Raw genomic sequence first — 18,866 nt, forward strand, 5'->3', positions numbered from 1 at the left:
TAAGTGATGACTGTTAGTGAACTAAGTGTTCAGGGCACCCTGTTTAATGCAGCTGAAAAGGATCTAGGAAACCCGCAAAGGCCGGTCTGACGCAGGGCGAGGGCTCAGAAGCCAGGCGGCTGCTTGTCAGATCTGGGCTCCACCACTTCCTAGTGTGTCAGCCTCGAGCAAAGTCCTCTCGCCTCTGTGACCCTGGCCCCTCACATATCAAATGGGGCCCCAGTACCCACTGTGAGGGCGCCTGGGACAGCGGAGGAGCCTGGTAAGCCCCAGAGAAGGGCAGGCTCACCCCTGGCAGGACAGGCCTGCTGTCACAACGTGGCACAAGGCTGACATCTAGTGGCCGTTGTCGTGGCTGGGTCTTCACCCCGCAAAATCGCTCCATCCGAATCGATCCATTTTCTGTGCCACAATGTCTCAGCTCCAGATCTTCTCTATCAGACTCCGAAGTGCGTGGGTCCCCCACAGACCCCTAGAATAATGTTCTTTTGCCGTGGGAAGCGACTTATTTGTTTATATATATAGATAGATGTGTGTGTGTGTGTGTGTGTGTGTGTGTGTGTGTGTTTTGTAGAGAGGGCGGGGTGAGCAGAGCAGGAGGGAGAGAATCCCAAGCGGACTTCACACCTAGCGCGGAGCCCAATGCAGGTCTCAGTCTCATGATCTTGAGATCACAACCTGAGCTGAAATCAAGAAGAAGACGTCTAACTGACCGGGCCACCCAGGCGCCCTGGCAAGCAGCTGTTTTAAAATGGGGTAACATGCAAGGTACAAAGCACAGACACGGCCCAGGAAATAACCATGACTATTTCTTGAGCACTCAGGTGCAATTTGGGCCTCACAACCACTCTCTGACGTTAGTACTAGAGTCCCCACTTTATAAATGCAGGAACTGGGGCTTGGAGAGGTTCTGTGGCTCGCCCTGGGTCACAAAGCTTGCGACAGGGGCTGGACTCTGAACCTGAGGTCTGGGCCTAGGGCTGGAGCTCCCCACCTGCTCCCAGCCGACTCCACACCCCCACCCCGGGGTCCCCTTCTTTCCTGCTGGAGACCAGAGAGTGGCAGCAGGGGGAGCAGGGTGGCTTCCGACGGACAGAACTGGGCCTGCTAAGGCAGAGGCTGCATGTCAGGGACATCCCACGAGAGGTCGACCCTGCATGGCACTGGGGACCATCCCAGAAGACTGGACACTGGGATTCTCTCAGGGAGCAAGAGAGAAGAGGCCGGAGGCACCTGTCACCTCAGATTCAATGGAAATTGATCAGAAGGCCAATTCCTCCAAAAAGAGGTTCTCTGGTCTCCGCCATCTGCACGCTTGTAGGGCTTGGGGGGCACTTCTGTGGAAGAGGAAGACGAGGGGTGGCTGATGGGCTCACCTTTAATTATAACACACACACACACTCGTTGAGAAATGTGGAATACAGGAAAATATGAAGTGAAAATCTGAGTGCCTTTCTCTGCCTTCTCCTCAACTCACTGCTCAGAAGTCAACTGTGTTTATCACGTGTCCTTCTGGCTCTTTTATTCCTTTCAAGTATCCCACATCTCCATACAGATGCACGTGATCTTTTTTTAAAAAAACAAAAAAGGTTATTCGGGTTCATACCGGTCTGTCTGCAAGTTTTCTCTCCCTTAAGGTCATCATTCTATAAACTGACAATTAAAATACGTTAGAGCTTTGTGTTTCTAAGAACCCTTTGTAGATATTTTGAAGAATAAAATCTCCGGGTTCGGCGAATAACCGGCCCTCACAGCTGTGTGTGTCAGCTGTGGGATTTGGCAGAGACGTGGACCGCTTGCAGGTGAGGAGTCAAAGGGAAATCCCTGTGGGATTCTGCCCCGCAACTTCTCCCCTGCCCCTGTCTTTCTCCACACACCTGGCAGGCGGGGAGGTTGCCCATGGGTTCTCTCCGTTGAGCACACCCCGAGCGCCCTGGTTTTCTTCCTTAGTTCCGTTTTTGTCGGGAAAGGCCGGGATTTCCTCTGCACTGGGAAGGGGTTGGTTAACCTGCAGCGGCTCTCAACGCTCACCTCCCGCTGTAACCAGGAATGAACACAACCCTAAGCCTTAAGTGTACGGAGGCCCAAGGACAGTGTCTGCTCCCTAATGACTGCAGCGACACCAGAAAAATATACAACCAGGTCAAAGGCCTTTTAAAAAACTGGGGGCCCTGGGGCGCCAGGTTGGCTCCGGAGGTGGAGCTCGGACTCCTGATTTCAGGACACGATCTCAGATTCCATGTGGCTCTGTGTCTACTTTCTCCCTCTCCCTCTGCCCATGTACACGCTTGCTCTCTCTCTCTCTTTAAAATAAATAAATCATTAAAAAAAAAAAAAAAAAAAGTTGGGGGCCCTGGAGCACCTGGCTGGCTCAGCTGGACCAGCATGAAGTCTCTGGGCGCCTAAGTTCGAGCCCTATGTTGAGCAAAGCTTACTTTTTTCTTTTAAATTGGGGGCCCTTGGACTGCTGATGAGTGACTGAGCCTCTGCTGTGTCACCTACTCATTGACTGTGCTGCCGAACGGGACAGTCATCCAGCAGATATCTGCAGACTGACGTCCTAACGCGGCTGTTGGCGACACAGTTACGGACACGGGGTGGATTCTGCAAGGCCGGCGAAAGTTAGAGCCCCACGCATTTTACAGGGAAGGGTGCCGCCCGGCGACGCTGTCCCTGCACACACGCGTTCTTTCCGACGGCTCGACTAAGCCGCCATCCAGAGACCCAGCCGCGGGAAGCTGGTGGGGGGCCAGCGCGGCGGGGAGATGGCTTTGCGCCGCCGGGCCCCGCCCCCGGACCGCGAAGGAACGTTCCCGGAACGGCCGCCAGAGGGCGCGCGCGCGGCGCGACGACCTGGAGCTTCGCACTTTGTCCCTCCGCGCGGCCCGTCGCCCGGCGCCGCGGCGGGAAATACGACGCGCTCCTCCCGGCCACCGCCTCCTTCTGCTCTCGCGCGCCTGCTGGGGTCTGCCCTGCTGTGATGGAGGAGGAGGAAGACGGAGCGGCGGAGGAGCAGCAGCGATTCTCCTACCAACAGGTACGGGAAAGTCGGGTCCCCGCCGGGCTGGGGGAGGACGGCGTCGAGCTTCCGGAGAGGGAAAGCCCCGGAAGCCTCCGCCGCGCGCTCCTGGGGGCGCGTTCCCGTGGGCGGAGAGCGCGCTCCGGCCGCCTGCGCTTGCGCCAGCTGGGCTGCCGCGGGGGTTGCTGGGAGGCGGTCTCCAGGGCAACGCGGGTTGGAGTCGGGCGGAGGGGAGCCGCCTTCTGGCTGGGACAGCCGGTCGGCCTTCTCAAGACCCGGCTGTGGTGAGCGTAGGGTGTGCGCCCCGAAAGGGGATCCCGGCGAAGCCCTCCGCGCGGGGCCCGGCTCGTCGCCGCCGGGACGTGCGCGCTCCGACCTGCAGACGCGGGGACGGCGTGCGAGCCCGATGGCCGGCCGGCTCCTTCCCGCGTGGGTCCCGGCCCCGGCCCCGCAGCCCGAGCGGCGCGCGGCTCTGCCCCGGCCCGGCCGGCCCGTCCGCAGAAGCCGAGCGACCGGACCCTCCTCCCAGGGCGGTTGCGGGCAGCGCCAGGAACCAGCGCCCGGCGCGGAGGCCCGAGACCGAACCGCAGCGCCCTGAGGAGGTAAAAAGCAAGAACCAGGGCGGCCGCCCCGAAGAGGGTGAACTGAAGAGCCGGGAATGAGCTCAGTGCCCGGGAGCTGTTTGCGCACCGGCTCCCTTTCTCTCGGGAAGCGCACGGTTGCGGGGAAAGTTGCGGGACTAGTGCACGCAGCAGCCGCGTGCCTCGAACCCGGAGTCACCCGTTGCTAGCGCTTGGCTGCATTTCCTCCTTGGCTCTTTTTTTCTGAGTCACTGGCGATTTCACTGCGGGTATCTTCACACTTTCCCGTTAAGTTTTCGTACCTTCGTACGCCTCGCCCAGTGACGGGGTGCGCGCTTTCGTCCGTGACCTCCAGTACCACACTCAGGCAGTTCACTGTTGGGAAAATCCTATTGCCCGACGTTCTGTCCGTTCGCACAGTTCCCCAGTTGTCCCGAAGCTGTTTCTCCTACTGGTCTTTTTTCTCTCATCCAGGATCCAGTCAAGGGGCATAACTTGAATTTAGTCATCCCGTCTCTTTGATCTTCCCTGGAACCGTTCTCCTCCACCTTCTTCGTCTTTTCCTGACGTGGACGGTTTTGAAGAGCCCACTGGTGGCAAAGGTGTCCCGGGAGATCAGCTCTGAGAGCTGGGCTGTCTTCTCCAGTTTTGTATTCTCAGACCCTAGTCCAGAGCCTGGCCTCCCGTGGACAGTCGGTGCTCGCTGAAGAAATGAGTAAGGCTGCAGAGATGGGCCGAGCAGGCTGCCGCTCATTCCTCCGCTGTTCTTGGCGCTGGGTGGACAGGAGGGAACGAAACTATCAGGGTCCTGCCCTTGAGCCATTCAGGATCTAGGGGTTCAGCCTTGAAGTGCAGGGTTGTCTGCATCACTGACGAAGGCACTTGGCCCGGTCCAGGAACATGCAGAAGGAGGAGGGACAGAAAACTTCTGGAACATTCAGAAGGCTCCCTGTCCTGTTCCTGTAATGACACCCCCACCTGTACATAAAAAAGATGACCAGGGAGGCTTTTTATCCCTTCCAGGGTGATGGCCTCTTTGTCTTCTCCTACCATAGGCCTCAACTTACCTTTTGACATCTGAAACTAAGAAAGGTCATCGCCCTTGCTTATCTCTCTGGCCTTTCCCCGGGGGTCCTGGACCCGTGTTTCTGCAGTTCCTCCTCCTCCGGTCTCAGCTGTGAACACGTGCTAGTAGAATTTATGCTGTTGGGGTTCAGCTGCCCCCCTGTCCAGTTCAGTTCTGTCTCTAGCATAGAGAAGGAGCACATCCAGGGGCACAGTAAGTTTGTTGACAGCAGACTGAGATCTTGGCCTGGCTTTGTTTTGCTTCTTTGCTCTTCTGCAAGGGAAAGCTCTGTTCTTGAGTATCTAAAAGGGTTGCTAAGGAACAGTGAGGGTCCTGGTAAGGAACAGGGAAGGCTAGCAAGCCAACAAATCAAAAGAAGGTAGGAGGTGTCCTCATAGGCCTTTCTCAGCATGGTCCTGAGTGTTTGTCCTTTGTCGCATGCGGGCCTGAGGCTGGCAGAGACGCAGCAGAGGGGTGGGATCCTTTCGCATTTCACTACAGTAACTCTTGTCTGGTTTTTCCTTGTTTCCGAAACACCTAGCATATGCCTTTGCTCCGTAGGAAAGGGTGCGTGTTTGTGGAATATCTGGGTGAAGTCATGCAGATATTTTGCAAGTGCGAGTCTCACTTTTCTCCCCGCCGACCTGCCATTGTAATTCCTTATCTTTACTTGACCTAAATCATAACCATTAGCAAGGAAGTAATGTTTCTCCAAGTCACACTCCAGAGGGCCTCACTAATTTATTAGTACACTCGAAAAGTCACGCAGCCATTATGGAAAGTGCTGAAGGAATTAGGCTGAGCAGACCCTCTCCTCCGTCTTAATTTTCAGAGATGCGGAGAGCTCTTATCTGCAACCTCACCCATGAAGTATTTTGCTTTTTTGCTTCAGAGGCTGAAAGCAGCCGTCCACTACACTGTTGGTTGTCTCTGCGAGGAGGTCGCATCAGACAGAGAGATGCCGTTCAGCAAACAAACCATCGCAGCGATCTCGGAGCTGACCTTCCGCCAGTGCGGTATGAAGCCAGGGCCTTCTTCTCTGTGGATAGAAATCCCCCAAGTAGCTTTGCCCGGGAAAAACGTGTGGCTGGTCCTACCAACAGGTGGAGAACATTACCGTTGGGTACTATTCGTGAAACATTCCTTTTCTTGGCTGTAAGATTCAGATGTTTTATGAAAACATCTACTTCTGATACCTAACCACTGGGCATGAATCCTTTTATTTCTTCTGTTTTAAAGTACCTGGAACATTAGTGTAATAGACATTGTAATAGACATGACATTTTAATAGACAATGTAATAGACATTACATTTTTATCTCATCACTTTATAACATTTTTATATCGCCCATGCCATGTTCATAAGACAGCTAGCTTATGGCATTGGTATCTGCCCAACATCCAGGGAAATGAATGTCCTCTCAAGCCTTAACTTGTAGCAAAATTTAAAGCTAAGGACTAGTTTCATGGAAGGAGAGGTGTGGCCACAATGACCACAATTATGACAAGGAGGTCATAATGAATAAAATACACAAACCAGGCTAAAGGCTCCCAAGATAGAAAAAGTCAAAACCAGTGAAAAGCTCCTGTCCAGGGATGGGGTGACCCGAAGTGCCTCCTCCCGCCGCGGGAGGGGCTTGATGCATTAGTCACTGTGTTGTGGGAGCTGAGGTTGCACTTTGCCACCTTCCGAAATAAGATTGACATGAAGATCGCTAAAGTACTTCTTTTTCTCTTTCAGAAACTTTTGCCAAAGACCTTGAAATGTTTGCAAGGTGGGTAGAGAGCTTACGTGTCTGATGCCGTGTGTGGTGACGTCCTATTCGCTCTCTCCATCTGCTGGTGCATTTCAGGAGAGCTTTCAGGTTTTGTGTGTGTGTGTGTGTGTGTGTGTGGATTTATTGGAAGCTCATCCCTCATCGTGATTCTGCAAGAATAGAACATCTGTTTTAATCACATTCATTCAGACTTGATTTGGCATTTTTGTTTTTAAAATCTCTTCTGAGTACTTTTTGTCAAAGAAGCAGAGTTGTTCAGTTCCCGGTTTAAAAGGAACAAAGAGGGGCGCCTGGGTGGCTCAGTGGGTTGAAGCCTCTGCCTTCGGCTCAGGTCATGATCCCAGGGTCCTGGGATCAGGCCCGCATGGGGCTCTCTGCTTGGCAGGGAGCCTGCCTCCTCCTCTCTTTCTGCCTGCCTCTCCGCCTACTTGTGATCTCTGCCTGTCAAATAAATAAGTAAGTAAGTAAATAAATAAATAAATAAAAGGAACAAAGAACAGCTCGAGGGGTAGGAGCGCGCAGGGCGTGTGTGTCCCGCAGGGCGCCGTGTGCCTGCTGTGGCAGCGCCCAGCACCCAGCCGCCGGCACCCAGCGCCCGCTGCGCTCAGCCTCAGGTTCGCGGCGTCTGTCACCAAAGAGACACATTCCTTGAGAAGTGGGTGACTTGCTTTTAGTGGGGAACCTTGAGCTTTTACATGTGATTTATGCTCGTCTCTTCAATTAGTATCTCAGGTAATTGAAAACAATCGCAACGAACTGCTTTTACGGAGCAGTTTGAGTGACGGGGGCCGCGAAGGGCTAACGCTTTCCAATTTGCTCCCACCTCTGAGGCGGTGCCAGCCTCTCCGGCAGCCCAAGCTTTCACCTTGCTCCTCTCAGCACTTTGTTGCTGGGCTGAGTGTTTTGAGTGAATTAAAGCAGTAGGGTCTCAGGGCAGGCTCTAAATCTTTCCTGTCCCTGTGTATAGGAATCCCTAAAAACCGCTCAGCATCGCCAACTTGGCCAAAAGGGGTGAGATAACATTACGGGATACTAACAGCAACTGCCATTTCTTCGTTGTAAATTCAGGTGGTGGCTCCTTACGCGGCGCCCGTTACCTCCCCCACCGTGTCCCCTGCGATCACAATGTGTCACCCCTCTTGCCACGTCGTTCCTTTTTTCGGAAAATACAAATTCTGTTTATTACGAAGGGTGGCACAGAAATGAAAGATGTAAGCTCGTGATTATTTGGTTTGAACATAGAGTCGATCAGCACCAAGCTGGGGTTCTACATCTCAGCACCGCTGGCATTTTGGCCTGGCTCATTCCGGGTTGCGGTGGGGCCTGTCCTGCGCATTGGAGCGCGTTTCTGGGCCTCTCCGGCCTCTCCCTGGTAGAGGCCAGCAGGAAGCCTCCAGTCACGACTTTACCTGCCTTTCCTGTGTTTGCTGTGGGAAAAGACAACGAGTGTTTTTAGATGCTTCGGTAAAAAATACTAGAAATAAGAATGGAATTGGAAATATTTAGCATTGTAATACATTGAGCTTTCAGGACTGGGTGTTTTATAATTGCATAAAGAGGTTGATTTTCTTTTGCTGGCTGCTTGGTGGGTGGGGGCAGAGGGGTGTGTGTCGCTTGGACTGTAAGCTAGGAAGGGCATCACCTAAGTCAGGGGATCTGTGTAAGGAGGCTGGCTGGTGCTGTTGCCGAAGTGGGAGAGGGAGAGGCTTACTAAGAGATGCCTCCCCTCTGTGTCCTCCAGAGCTGCTCCTGCTCCCCCTGCCCTCTGAACCCTGAGCCAACACAACTGGGGATTTTCTTTGAAGATTTGTCCTTTGTCTATTTTCATAATACTTCAGCTTGCTGTCATATAAAAAAAAAAATCCTGTTTTAAAGTTTATCACAAGGTGGGGGTAAGGGAGCTCCTGGTGGCCCAGTCCGTTAAGCATCTGCCTTTGGCTCAGGGCCTGATCCTGGGGTCCTGGGCTCGAGCCCCGTATTGGGCTCCCTGCTCAGTAGGCGCAGTCTGCTTCTCCCTCTGCCTCTCCTCGCTGCTCATGCTCTCGGTCTCGCTCATTCTCTCTCAAATAAATAAATAAAATTTTTAAAAAATTAAGTGTATCATGGAATAGAATTGATATTCCCAGAAGGCAAGCTTTGTTTATCCTGTGGCTTCGTGTTTTCCCCGAGGCCACTGTCTTCTAGAACTGTGAGTCCTGCAAGGAGTCTGAAGTGCTGTTTCAGGCAGCTGTGTATTAAATGCTCTTTGTAAGCTGGCTGGGGAGCTAATGGGGATTTATAACATTGTTTCCATGAGGAAAGGGGTTTGAATTTGATACAGTTCACCTGTAAACTATGGAAAATCATTTCCCAATTTAAGTTGCGAATTTCCTTTACTTGGCTTTGAAATCTCCAGTCACCTGATACCCTTAACGGGTTAAAGATGTCACATTTTGAAGAAGATAGATATGAGACAGTAAATAGATTCTAGGAACATTTTGGGAATAGTCTTTAAAACCTGTGTTGCTAAAAGTGTTACATGAAAAACTGCTTTGTAATTTTCCCCCTGGGTAATTTTCTGGAGTCAGTGATTTGATTTAGAGAGTGTCTGATGTGCGGGCCGCTCTGTTTAGGGAGGCGCTGGCATTAAAGCGGGGTGCAGAGCCGGCACATACCAAGCTGAGTAGCGGAGAGGCTCAGCCTTGTGGTTTCCCAAACACTTCCTTGCGAACAGATCAACGAACCTTACTCTGCAAACAGGTCACTATGCTGCTTCCTCCTGCTTGTTCCTTTTGTGGCACTTTGCGAAGAATGTGAAAACCAGCAGAGCGGGCCGAGCGTGTGTCTGGGGACCACGCTGTGTCCGTGGCACCTAACCGCCCCCTCCCCCTCCCGGTATGTCTGTGGCCTGGCACCCTGCTTTGTGGCGGCTCTGATCTCCCCTCTGACTGTTCCCCTTCTCTGCTGGGCCTTGCGGATGGCTAATTAGAAGTTGTCTCCTGCAGTGGAATCTGTCGTCACGGGCAGATGCTGTCAGTCATGAGGCGAGGACACGGCCACCTGTACATTTAGCGGGATGTGATGGTTTAGTTGAGCCAAATTATGGAGTGTAATTTCTGTAGTTTTATCTTTAACGGAACAAATAGTCAGGAGGACTATGTTGGCCAGTCTACCGGTTATTGAGGTTACGAAGATGCCTACTTATTCCTGTGCGCAAAGTTTCTACTTACTTTTGGCGGAAGTAAGAAATGGTGTAATTAGGGGCGCCTGCGTGGCTCAGGTCATGATCCTGGAGTCCTGGGATCGAGTCCCATGTCAGTGTCCCTGCTCGGCGGGGAGTCTGCTTCTCTCTCTCCCTCTGCCCCTTCCCCCTGCTCATGCTCTCTCATTCTCTCTCTCAAGTGAATAAATAAAAATCTTTAAGAAAAAATGGTGTAATTAGAGCAATAAATTATTCACTAGAGCTTATTATCTGAAATTACCTTTTAAAGCAAAGTTAAGAGGCCCGGAATGAGAATTCGAGTCCGAGTTGTGAGCAAGACACCATCCCCAGTTGAAAGGACGTTCTTCGTTCTAGCTCGGCTGTGTCTTGCTGGGAGGTGTGGTGTGGGGGGGGGATGTTTGCCTGAGCTGCTTCCTGTCATTCAGCCCTCGGAGAAGAGCTTCGGGGTCTTGGGATCTTTGTTCTTCTGCTTCACATCGGTTTAAGCAGAGGCGATCTTTGTGCCGTGAGGTACGGTGCCACTTTCTCTTTCCACTAAAGGCGTGCGCAGACGTGCCGTGTGCGCTTCCTGCAGTGTTCCGTGGGGCCGCTGTGCCCAAGCAAGTGCCCACTTGTGCCCCCGTGGCCTCGGGTGGAGGACGACAGACGGGCTGCTGCTTCCTTGGTCTCTTTATTTAATTAGTGTCTTGGCGAAGTCACTCTACTCATTTTTATGTCATTGTTGCTTAATGAATTTAATCTAAAAAGATGAGCTACTTAGAGATCCTTGCTAGTTTGGAGTCTGACCATGAACTTTTGGGTTTCATCAAAACTCGAAGTGATACTAAACATTTGGGTGAATTGTTCCTGCCCTTTCTACAGACATGCGAAAAGAAGCACAATTAACACCGAAGATGTGAAGCTCTTAGCCAGGAGGAGTAATTCACTGGTGAGAGATGAATTTCTTTCCTCACTCCTCTTTCCCATCAGAATACATTATTCCCAATTAATCACTTCCAGCCATGAAGCAATTCCCCGGGGCACCTTGCATTAAAAACGAGAGACGGTTGAACCATTCAGACCCGCCCGCAATTTATAGTCTCTCTTTCATTATGATGGATCTTGCTAAGCCAATTTGAAATTTTCTAATCAGCACTCTCTAGGTTTCATAATTTGCCTTTTTCGTAATATCTCAAAACTTTGGCCCTGGGTTTCATTTAGCGCGCGGTGTCCGAGGCAGGCCACAGGCTAGAGCGCGGGGGAGAGTTGTGCTGCGTCGCCCACAGCCCTGAATGCCGGGTATGGGAGGAGGGTCCGCACAGCCAGAATGGACAGAAAACTGAGCAGGTTTCTATCTCCCCAGAGAAATCTAGACGTCGTCTTGGCCACACCCTCATTTTCCAGCTGATGCTGTGATCATCCCTGGCCAGTGGCCGTGACCCGGGCCAGACCCAGGGCAGCCGAGGTTTTCTGACTTTGTCTAATCCCGGCAGTGAGGACCCGTTCCCTTCCCCGTCATGAGCGCCGCTAGGGCAAACCTTTGTCTCTCCTCTGCTTCCATCTGCGGTGCCCAGCATAGGGCCTGGCATACAGCAGGAGCTCAATCAGTAGTCGCATAACAGTTGACAGTTTACAGGGGGCTTTTGTAGGTATTATTTTACATGTATTATTTAAACCTCATAACCACCCCCTGAGGACTCTTCATAACACAATTTATTAGCCCAATTTTGTGGAGTTCCAGAACCTTGCAGAGCTAAACACGGAGCTCTCGGGTGGGTAGCCGAACCCAGACGGTCTAGCCCGGAATCTGGTGCTGCTTCCATTGGGCTCTTTTTTTCTAATACCCTCTCTCCAAAGTAGAAGTCAAGGTTAAGGATGATGTGATTTCTAAGGAAAACAGCTAAGGTGGCAGGCGGTGCTGTGTGTCCTCAGGGAAGATACTTCACTCTCTCCAGCCGTTCTGTGTGGGTCACGGCTGGTAGCTGGCCAGCTTCGGCGAGCCGGGTCTGCCTTTTGCAAAGGAATGTGCAGTGCCAGTCATCTTAGACTATTAGCTGGGAAGTTACCTGTGTGCATTGGACATATGTTTACTTCCAAATACTGTTTCTATTTTGGGCTTTTAATTTTTTTTTTCATGACAGAGTTGTGGAGTTGGTAAAATTTACATAGTTTCGTAAAATTCCCCCCGATGACCGGGACTGCAGTATCTCCCTCCGGCTGCTCCGCGGCGCGCGCGGAATGTGCCGAGCGGGTGTGGATGGTCCTGGGGCTTGGCAGCATACGTAGGCCTGGCGTGCCTGCTGCTCGCCCCACATTTTAACTCTTCCGGGCACTCGAGGAGCTCCTGCCTGTTGGGTAGCAGCGTGGGCAGCCGTCCCTTGATGTCTGGAGTTGACGGCTTCTTCCAGAAACAAATTGGAAGTTCTGTTTCACTCTGAGGCATGTAACCCAGGGTTTTCCACCCGAATTCTTTGGATGGGGGCGGTCAGGAGGGGTGAGGCTCCCTTCCCCTCCTAGGCTTATACGGCGGCTTCACAACCAGCCAAAATGTAATTCTTTAATTTTTTTTTTTTGGCAGCTAAAATACATCACAGAGAAAAACGAAGAGCTCACTCAGTTTAACACAGAACAAAAAACGAAGAAGAAGAAGAAGCTAGAGGATGACAACACCAAGTCAGTGGCTGCGGCCGCGGCTGCCGGCAAGGACGATTCTTGACCCTGTGGCCACTGGCAGCCGAGGCCTCCAGCAGGGGGTGCAGCAGGGAGCAGCGCTACCACAAAGGGATTTTCTTTGGAAGGATCAGTAGAGATTAAAATAAAAGGCTAAGAGGCTTGCTGGGCTGGTTCTCTGAGTCATTGGCTGCAAAAGCTAGTGTCCGAGTGGGAGACGCTCGAGCGGAAGGCTCCGTGTGTCCCCCCCGTGCCAGCACAGGGGCCCAAGTGGTCACTGGCGTCGTTCATCAAGTGGTGGCCACAGTGCCGTGTGCTCGACTTTTTCAAGCAAACATCTTCTTTATTCTTTATTCAAACTTATCCTTAAAGCTGTTTTGTTAGTTCCATCGCTTGCTGGTGTGGTTTTTAAGCCTGCATCACGTGTGACCAGGAGGTAAATGGGACTTTCCCAGGTGCACGTTTGGAAAATGTCCATTTTTAAAGGTGATTTTCTCCAGAAATAGCTTATGCCACTTTTCTCTGGCCACCTTGTAGTTTAACTGTGGTTCTATGGGGCGAAGACTTTGCTTGAGAGGAAAACCTCCATTCGCCAACACTTCTATGTGTGGGGCTCTGGTTCGATCTGTGAGGGCCGGAGCTTGCAGTCTTGCTGTCTCCTCTGCGAGGTGTCAGGGGCGCCCAGGGCATCCCCGTGCCTGCTGGGGCAGGAGGGATAAGGAACGGGACTGCATTCGGGAGCCTTCTCTGGGCCAGGCTTCCCCGGGCTCCGCATAGCACCTCCGTGCCCCCTCACAGCCTTATGGGGTGGGTCTGATTCTCCCCACTTTACTGATGTGCACACTGAGGCTTGAAGAGGTGGGCACGCTGCCCAGGTCTGCTGACTGGTCGAGACAGTATTCTCCCTGGGGGGTTGCTCACGCCCAAGGAGGGGGCGAGAGAACAGGACAGGTGTTCTGGATAGAACAGATACGGATCAGCAAAAGACACCCCACAACAGTTGGCTCTCGAGGGGACACATAAACTGTGGGCACAGGAGGGCCCCGGACACAAGCTTCACAGTCACACTGTGTCAAGTGTCACACCAGGTGAGAGAAGGGAATCCTAAAGCTTCTGTCCTGAACGTCCTGCTCCCGCCGAGACCCAGACGGCGCAGCTTCCTTGCCGGGTTGGCTCTGTACGTCCGCATCGGGCGACGCGGGCGGCCGGACGCGGCAGACTTGCCGCAGGGCCACAGACAGGGATGGACCTCCGGGCCTCGCGACTCCAGTGGCGGCGTGACTCCCTGTAGCCCTGTCTTCTCATCCGCGAGATAGGGCGAGCGCGACAGAGGGAATGAGGAGAGCCGCTGCTGGGGGTCTCGTTTTGATGGCTTCCACGGCGCTCTGAACTCCGCATCCACGGGACTGGAAGTGGAGAACTCTGGGTGCCATGGGGGTCCCGCGTCTGGTTACAGGGCGGGGGGGAGCGGATGGCGGGGGGGACCCTGGCCCTGGCCTGGGTATGTCGATGAAGTTTTCTAGCCAGGTCGGAAACTCGACTTGATGTTCATGTTATCTTTTGGTGTATTTGCACATTTATGTATGATTATGTTTTTGAAGATTTCATTTATTTGAGAGAGAGAGAGCGAAAGAGAGCGTGCGCGCACATGAGGGGAGGGGAGGGGAGGGAGAGGCGAACTCCCCGAGGAGCTGGGAGCCCGCTGCGGGGCTCGATCCCAGCACCCTGAGATCATGACCTGAGCTGAAGGGAGAGGCTTCACCCACTGAGTCCCCCTCATGTCCTGTTTATACTTCAGATGAGAAGGCTTACAACACGTTTTTCATGGCTTGTAGCACAGGAGGGGTCGGACTCTGCGAGGAAGAGTCTCCCTTTCCTGGGTTCTCTGAAGCGGCCTCCCCCCCGCCCCCATATGCTCCACATGGGGTTTCGCTCACTCTGGAGTGTCCACAGTGATCATTCTGTGTGATTCCGTCTTTGGGGAGAGATGGCAGAACGGACTTAATGGAGGGCCCTGCCTCCGCGGGCTGGCTTCCTGAGTCCTAGAAGCTCCCCTAAACTTGAACCTGTTAACCCTTTACCAGGCGATGAACCAGATAAGGAAGTGGGTGTCTCTGGAAGGAATGTGTCCTGGTCACATAGAAGGGGGCAACTTCTATTTATAATACTTGCTGTCTTCTTGTTAGACCAGTTTTCTTGAAGCACTTGAAATAAAGGGCCGCTGGTGACGTGTTATTACTAAAATTCGGCGGAGTCCGGGAACTGAAAGCCTCCCTTTCTGCACACAGCGGCAGCTGGAACGCGCCGGGAGAGGTCTGCGCGGGCTCAAGCACAGCCGAGGCTTTAAAACCTGTAAGGTCCAGGGGCGCCTGGGTGGCTCAGTGGTTTAAGCTTCTGCCTTCGGCTCAGATCATGATCCTAGGATCGTGGGATGGAGCCCCGCATCAGGCTCTCTGCTCAGCGGGGAGCCTGCTTCCTCCTCTCTCTCTGCCTACTTGTGATCTCTGTCAAATAAATAAAATCTTTAAATAAAAAATAATAAAACCTGTAAGGCACAGAAAGCCTCCACTGGGACATGTTTCTTCCTTTACTGAACTGTGGAATTTCTAAAGAGCCCCTCAGGGTCCTTTAGTCCAGGTTCCCCACCACCTGGGAACTCCGGCAACATTCTCCCGGGACAAGAGCCCTTCTGGTGATGGGACGCTCGCTCTTAGGTTTCTTCTGTACTTAAGAGAAAAATCCCACCCTCAAACTTTCTCGGTTCCATTTGGACCTTTAGAAGGAGCACTCTTGTTTAAAATAATTCAGGACTGAGCTCCTTCTAATCAGAAGTTCCCTTTTGACATCTTTCCAGGAACACGTTCTTGCCTAAAACCTTAGGTTATCAGCTTCCGGAGGGCAGGCTCTGGGCCGGAGAGGTGAGGTTGGGCGCCTTGTGCAGTGTGGGGCTCGCGGCAGGCACCCGGGATACCCGGACCCCGGCGTGTAAGATGTGCTGGTGGAGTAAGTGGGAGCGCTTGGGTTGCTCGGCTCTTGTCGGGGGGGGGGGACTCCCACATGGAGAAGGATGGAGGATGTCGTCTTCTTAGCGCTGCCCGATGTCCGTGCCTCTTGTGGGCTCCGCGTGGGCTGGGGTCTTCACGGGCAGGACAGTTGTTGGTCCTCACAACAGCTCTCTGAGGAGGTAAGAAGGTACTGTCTTTTTGTAGCCCCATTTTACAGATAAGGCAACAAGCCACAGAGAGGCCAGGAGCCAAACCTTCAGCCCTCTCCTCGAAGGACCAAGACCGGTGGCCGCTGGCTTAAAGGCAGCCCGTAATGCCTCCCCCCGTAGCACCCACCCTCCCTGGCACACTCCCATCGCGCTGGAGCTGTGCTTCCGTTCGTGGGCCGTGGGTGCTACCCCCTGGCTAGGGCTCTCCCGGCCCCTCTGGCGTGAGCGGCGTGGGTCCTGCGCAGTTCTGTGGATGCGTGCCAGGGGCTCAGAGTGTCCAAGAAGTCCGTCCAGTAAATTCGGCAAGAGGAAACTGGCCGAGCTGCTGTGAATTTCTCATCTGTAAAATCTCTCCATCTGGGGGGCACCCGGCAGCTTTAGTAGAGGAAGGGATCCTTGATCTCAGGGTCATGAGTTCAAGCCCCATGCTGGGCATGGAATCTATTGAATTAAAAAAAAAATCTCAATTTTTAATACCATTTGTGGGAATTTTCTTAGGCAAAAAACCCACGTTATTTTCGTATCGAAAGAAAGGACCAAGCAGCCTGCGGTGATGACCCACGACTCCTTGGGCCACGCCCATTTGGCCTAGAGTGGCCACAAGCCCCCCGCAGAGCTGAGCTTGAAGATGGAGATTTCCGGGGGGGGGGGGGGACGGGCAGGGGTGTGAACCAAGACTCTGGAAAACTGAGAGGGTCTGTCCGTCTTCACTTTTGGAGAGAGCCGTCCCCTTCACTCTTCCACTTGGAACCTGGCCGTGGCTGCTGGCCCGTGTGGCAGGTCTGTGGCCAGTGACTCAGTTTACCAGCTGTCTCAGTTGGATGAAGACGGTCTGCGCATTTGCCTGTGGAATTCTCAAACCGGGGCCAGGGAAGGGGAAGCCCCCGCGGGCGGCGCAGAGGAGGACTCCACGGTGGGGCCTTCCCGGGAGAGCCGGTCAAGTGCAAGGCGTCGAGTCGGAAGTAGCAGGTCCCTCCGGGGCCGGCCCCGCAGTCCGGCACCTGCTGCCCTCGCGTCTGGGTTTGCAGCCTCCCTGCCTGCGGTCGGGGAGAACCGCCGGGTGCTCCGAGCACCTCCCTGCACCCCCCCAGGCCCCCTCGTCTCGTCGGCCCACGGCGGATCCCGTCACAGCTCACGTGGGCGGAATTTCAGCTCCTCGGCTCCTCAGCCGCCGCTGATTTTCTATTGTGTGAAATCACTTGGCTTTGTGCTCCCGCTTCCTGCCGCCGGCGCGCGTGGTCGCGAGGAAGCGGGGCCGCGGGGGGCCAGCGCACGTGTCCCGCCAAGTCAGCAGCTCCGCTCCCAACTGGCGCCACCGTCGGCAGCTTTAATGAAGGGGTTAACTCTGTTCCAAAAGCGCTTTTATGGACTGATGGCTTCGGCAGGTGCGTCACTGCCTGAGTGTGAGGGAAGCGGGGGCACAGGCTTTTGACAGGCACAGAGACCCGAAACACAGCTGCAGGTGGAGCTTAATTAAAATGCCCCCCGCACCCCACCCCTCCACGAGACCCAAGTGCACAAAACACCGACTTCGGGGCTGCCCAAGACGAGCGGCCCCAGAGCTTCGGCCCTCAGAATGCCGCCACCTCTCTGCTTGCTGCTGCTGCTGCTGCTGTCGGGGGCCACAGCCCCGGCGGCCCTGCCCCTGCTAGGTGGCCTTGAGGAACACGACGACCAGGTGAGTAGCGCGACGGGCAGGCGAGCCTGCTTTCTGGGCGGCTCGTTCCTTGGCCTCCTTGGATCGCCCCCGTCTCCAGGGCCGAGTGTGTGTAGGACAGTCAGCAGGCAGGGCTGACCCTTGCGGTGTGCCCTTCAGCTGTCCCCGGGGCCCGGGATGTCCCCTCTTAGACCACGGGTTCTCGTTTACCTTCGGAGGTCCCAGCAACCTGCAGAGAGCTCAGACACTCAAGCGGGAGCCTCCCTGCCGGGCCATCTCCATCGCGTCATCTTTGAAACGGCCCCCATTATTCACACATGCTTCTAGAATCTTAATTTATAGGTATGGGACTCTTCTCACTGGCTCAGATTCATTGACATCATTACAGTTTCTGTTGTGAGAATTCGTGACTTTGTAAGGTGATTTATTTTTCTCTCCCCCCCCCCCATTTTGAAAAAGTTCCAAGAAAGAGTACATAAAGTTGGCCATTAAAAATGGATTTTTCTCTAAAATTACCAGATGAGTTTCAGACAAGTCATTTATCATCAGGTTACTCCTAGAAGCTTTCTAAGGAATTTGAAAGAGGGGAATATCACGTCTCAATCTGATCTGTCTCAAAGAGTAATTTGTGGACATCCAGGAGTCAGACCGGGCTTGGTGGCGGTCTTGGCGGCGGGGAAGATGATAGGTTCCCTGACCTCTTCTAATGAAGGACCTCGGCCAAGATTATGGGCCAAACAAGCCATTTGTTTTCTTTGAAAATTCTTAACTTTTCCTTCTCTAATTAGAACTATTTCATTAAAGTGTTCTCTTGAGTTCTTCATCCTTTATTTTTTAACTTTCTCATCCTTTAAATGGAAATGTGATTTATTCTTTTGAAACATCTTTTTTTTTTTTTTTTTTTTTAAAGGAAGGAATTATGGATCTTTTAATGCTGGCTGAACCAGATGGTTGATTATTTTTCTTTCCTTTGTTCTCTGCTTCTTTTTAAAAGCATCTGCAGGAAGGGATGGAAATGAAGAAAAACAGCCTCTTGACTTTCCTGTCTGGGTGGTACCAGTGGGTGTCCCAGGCGGGTGCAGCTCCCTTCACAGGAGGGGGAGTCGGGGAGGCGGCCAAGCGACAGGACATCCCACCCCCTCAGCGGTCACTGCGGGAGAAGACACCCTGCAAGGATTTCTTCTGGAAGACCTTCTCCTCCTGCAAATAAAACTCCACCCCATCGCTCATGCAAAGGAGTGTAACGAACCATCTGAATAAAATGTATTAACAGCTGTGGTCTTTCTTCTACTTCCCGAGTAATATGAAAAGTTTTATTTATTTATTTATATCTTAAAATATTTTATTTTTAGGGGCACCTGGGTGGCTCAGTGGGTTAAAGCCTCTGCCTTCGGCTCAGGTCATGATCCCAGGGTCCTGGGATCGAGCCCCGCGTCGGGCTCCCTGCTTGGCGGGGAGCCTGATTTCCTCTCTCTCTCTGTGCCTGCCTCTCTGCCTACTTGTGATCTCTGTCAAAAAAATAAAATAAAAATCTTAAAAAAATGTATTTTATTTTTAGTAATTGCCACACCCAACGTTAGTCTTGAACTCAGAACTCCAAGATCAAGAGTCCTGTGCTCCACTGACTGATCCAGGAGGGCGCTCCCCAAAGTGAACATTTTGATAAAGATTTTCATGTTTTCTGCTGTAGGGGACGCACTG

At 53.0% G+C, this 18,866-nt stretch overlaps 2 protein-coding genes and 1 long non-coding RNA gene across 3 annotated transcripts; 2 read left to right on the forward strand and 1 right to left on the reverse strand.

Annotated features, from left to right (window-relative positions):
* The first annotated feature begins 2,836 nt into the window (after positions 1–2,836).
* On the forward strand, positions 2,837–12,458 carry CENPS (centromere protein S). Its single transcript, XM_082685381.1, has 5 exons — positions 2,837–3,037; positions 5,559–5,682; positions 6,407–6,440; positions 10,507–10,573; positions 12,203–12,458. The coding sequence occupies exons 1-5, from the start codon at positions 2,981–2,983 to the stop codon at positions 12,338–12,340; spliced, it is 420 nt and encodes a 139-aa protein (XP_082541507.1). The 5' UTR covers positions 2,837–2,980; the 3' UTR covers positions 12,341–12,458.
* LOC309841856 lies at positions 12,170–18,673 on the reverse strand. Its single transcript, XR_014299362.1, has 2 exons — positions 18,524–18,673; positions 12,170–15,970 (listed from the first exon to the last, which is right to left on the reverse strand). It is a non-coding gene; the product is annotated as an uncharacterized lncRNA (long non-coding RNA).
* CORT (cortistatin) lies at positions 17,002–18,440 on the forward strand. The gene is made up of 2 exons (XM_082685382.1): positions 17,002–17,186; positions 18,160–18,440. Exons 1-2 carry the CDS (start codon positions 17,085–17,087, stop codon positions 18,373–18,375), a joined length of 318 nt encoding a protein of 105 aa, XP_082541508.1. The 5' UTR covers positions 17,002–17,084; the 3' UTR covers positions 18,376–18,440.
* Positions 18,674–18,866: the final 193 nt, after the last annotated feature.

Source organism: Mustela nivalis, assembly GCF_964662115.1.
Source record: "Mustela nivalis genome assembly, chromosome: 10".
NCBI lineage: Eukaryota > Metazoa > Chordata > Mammalia > Carnivora > Mustelidae > Mustela > Mustela nivalis.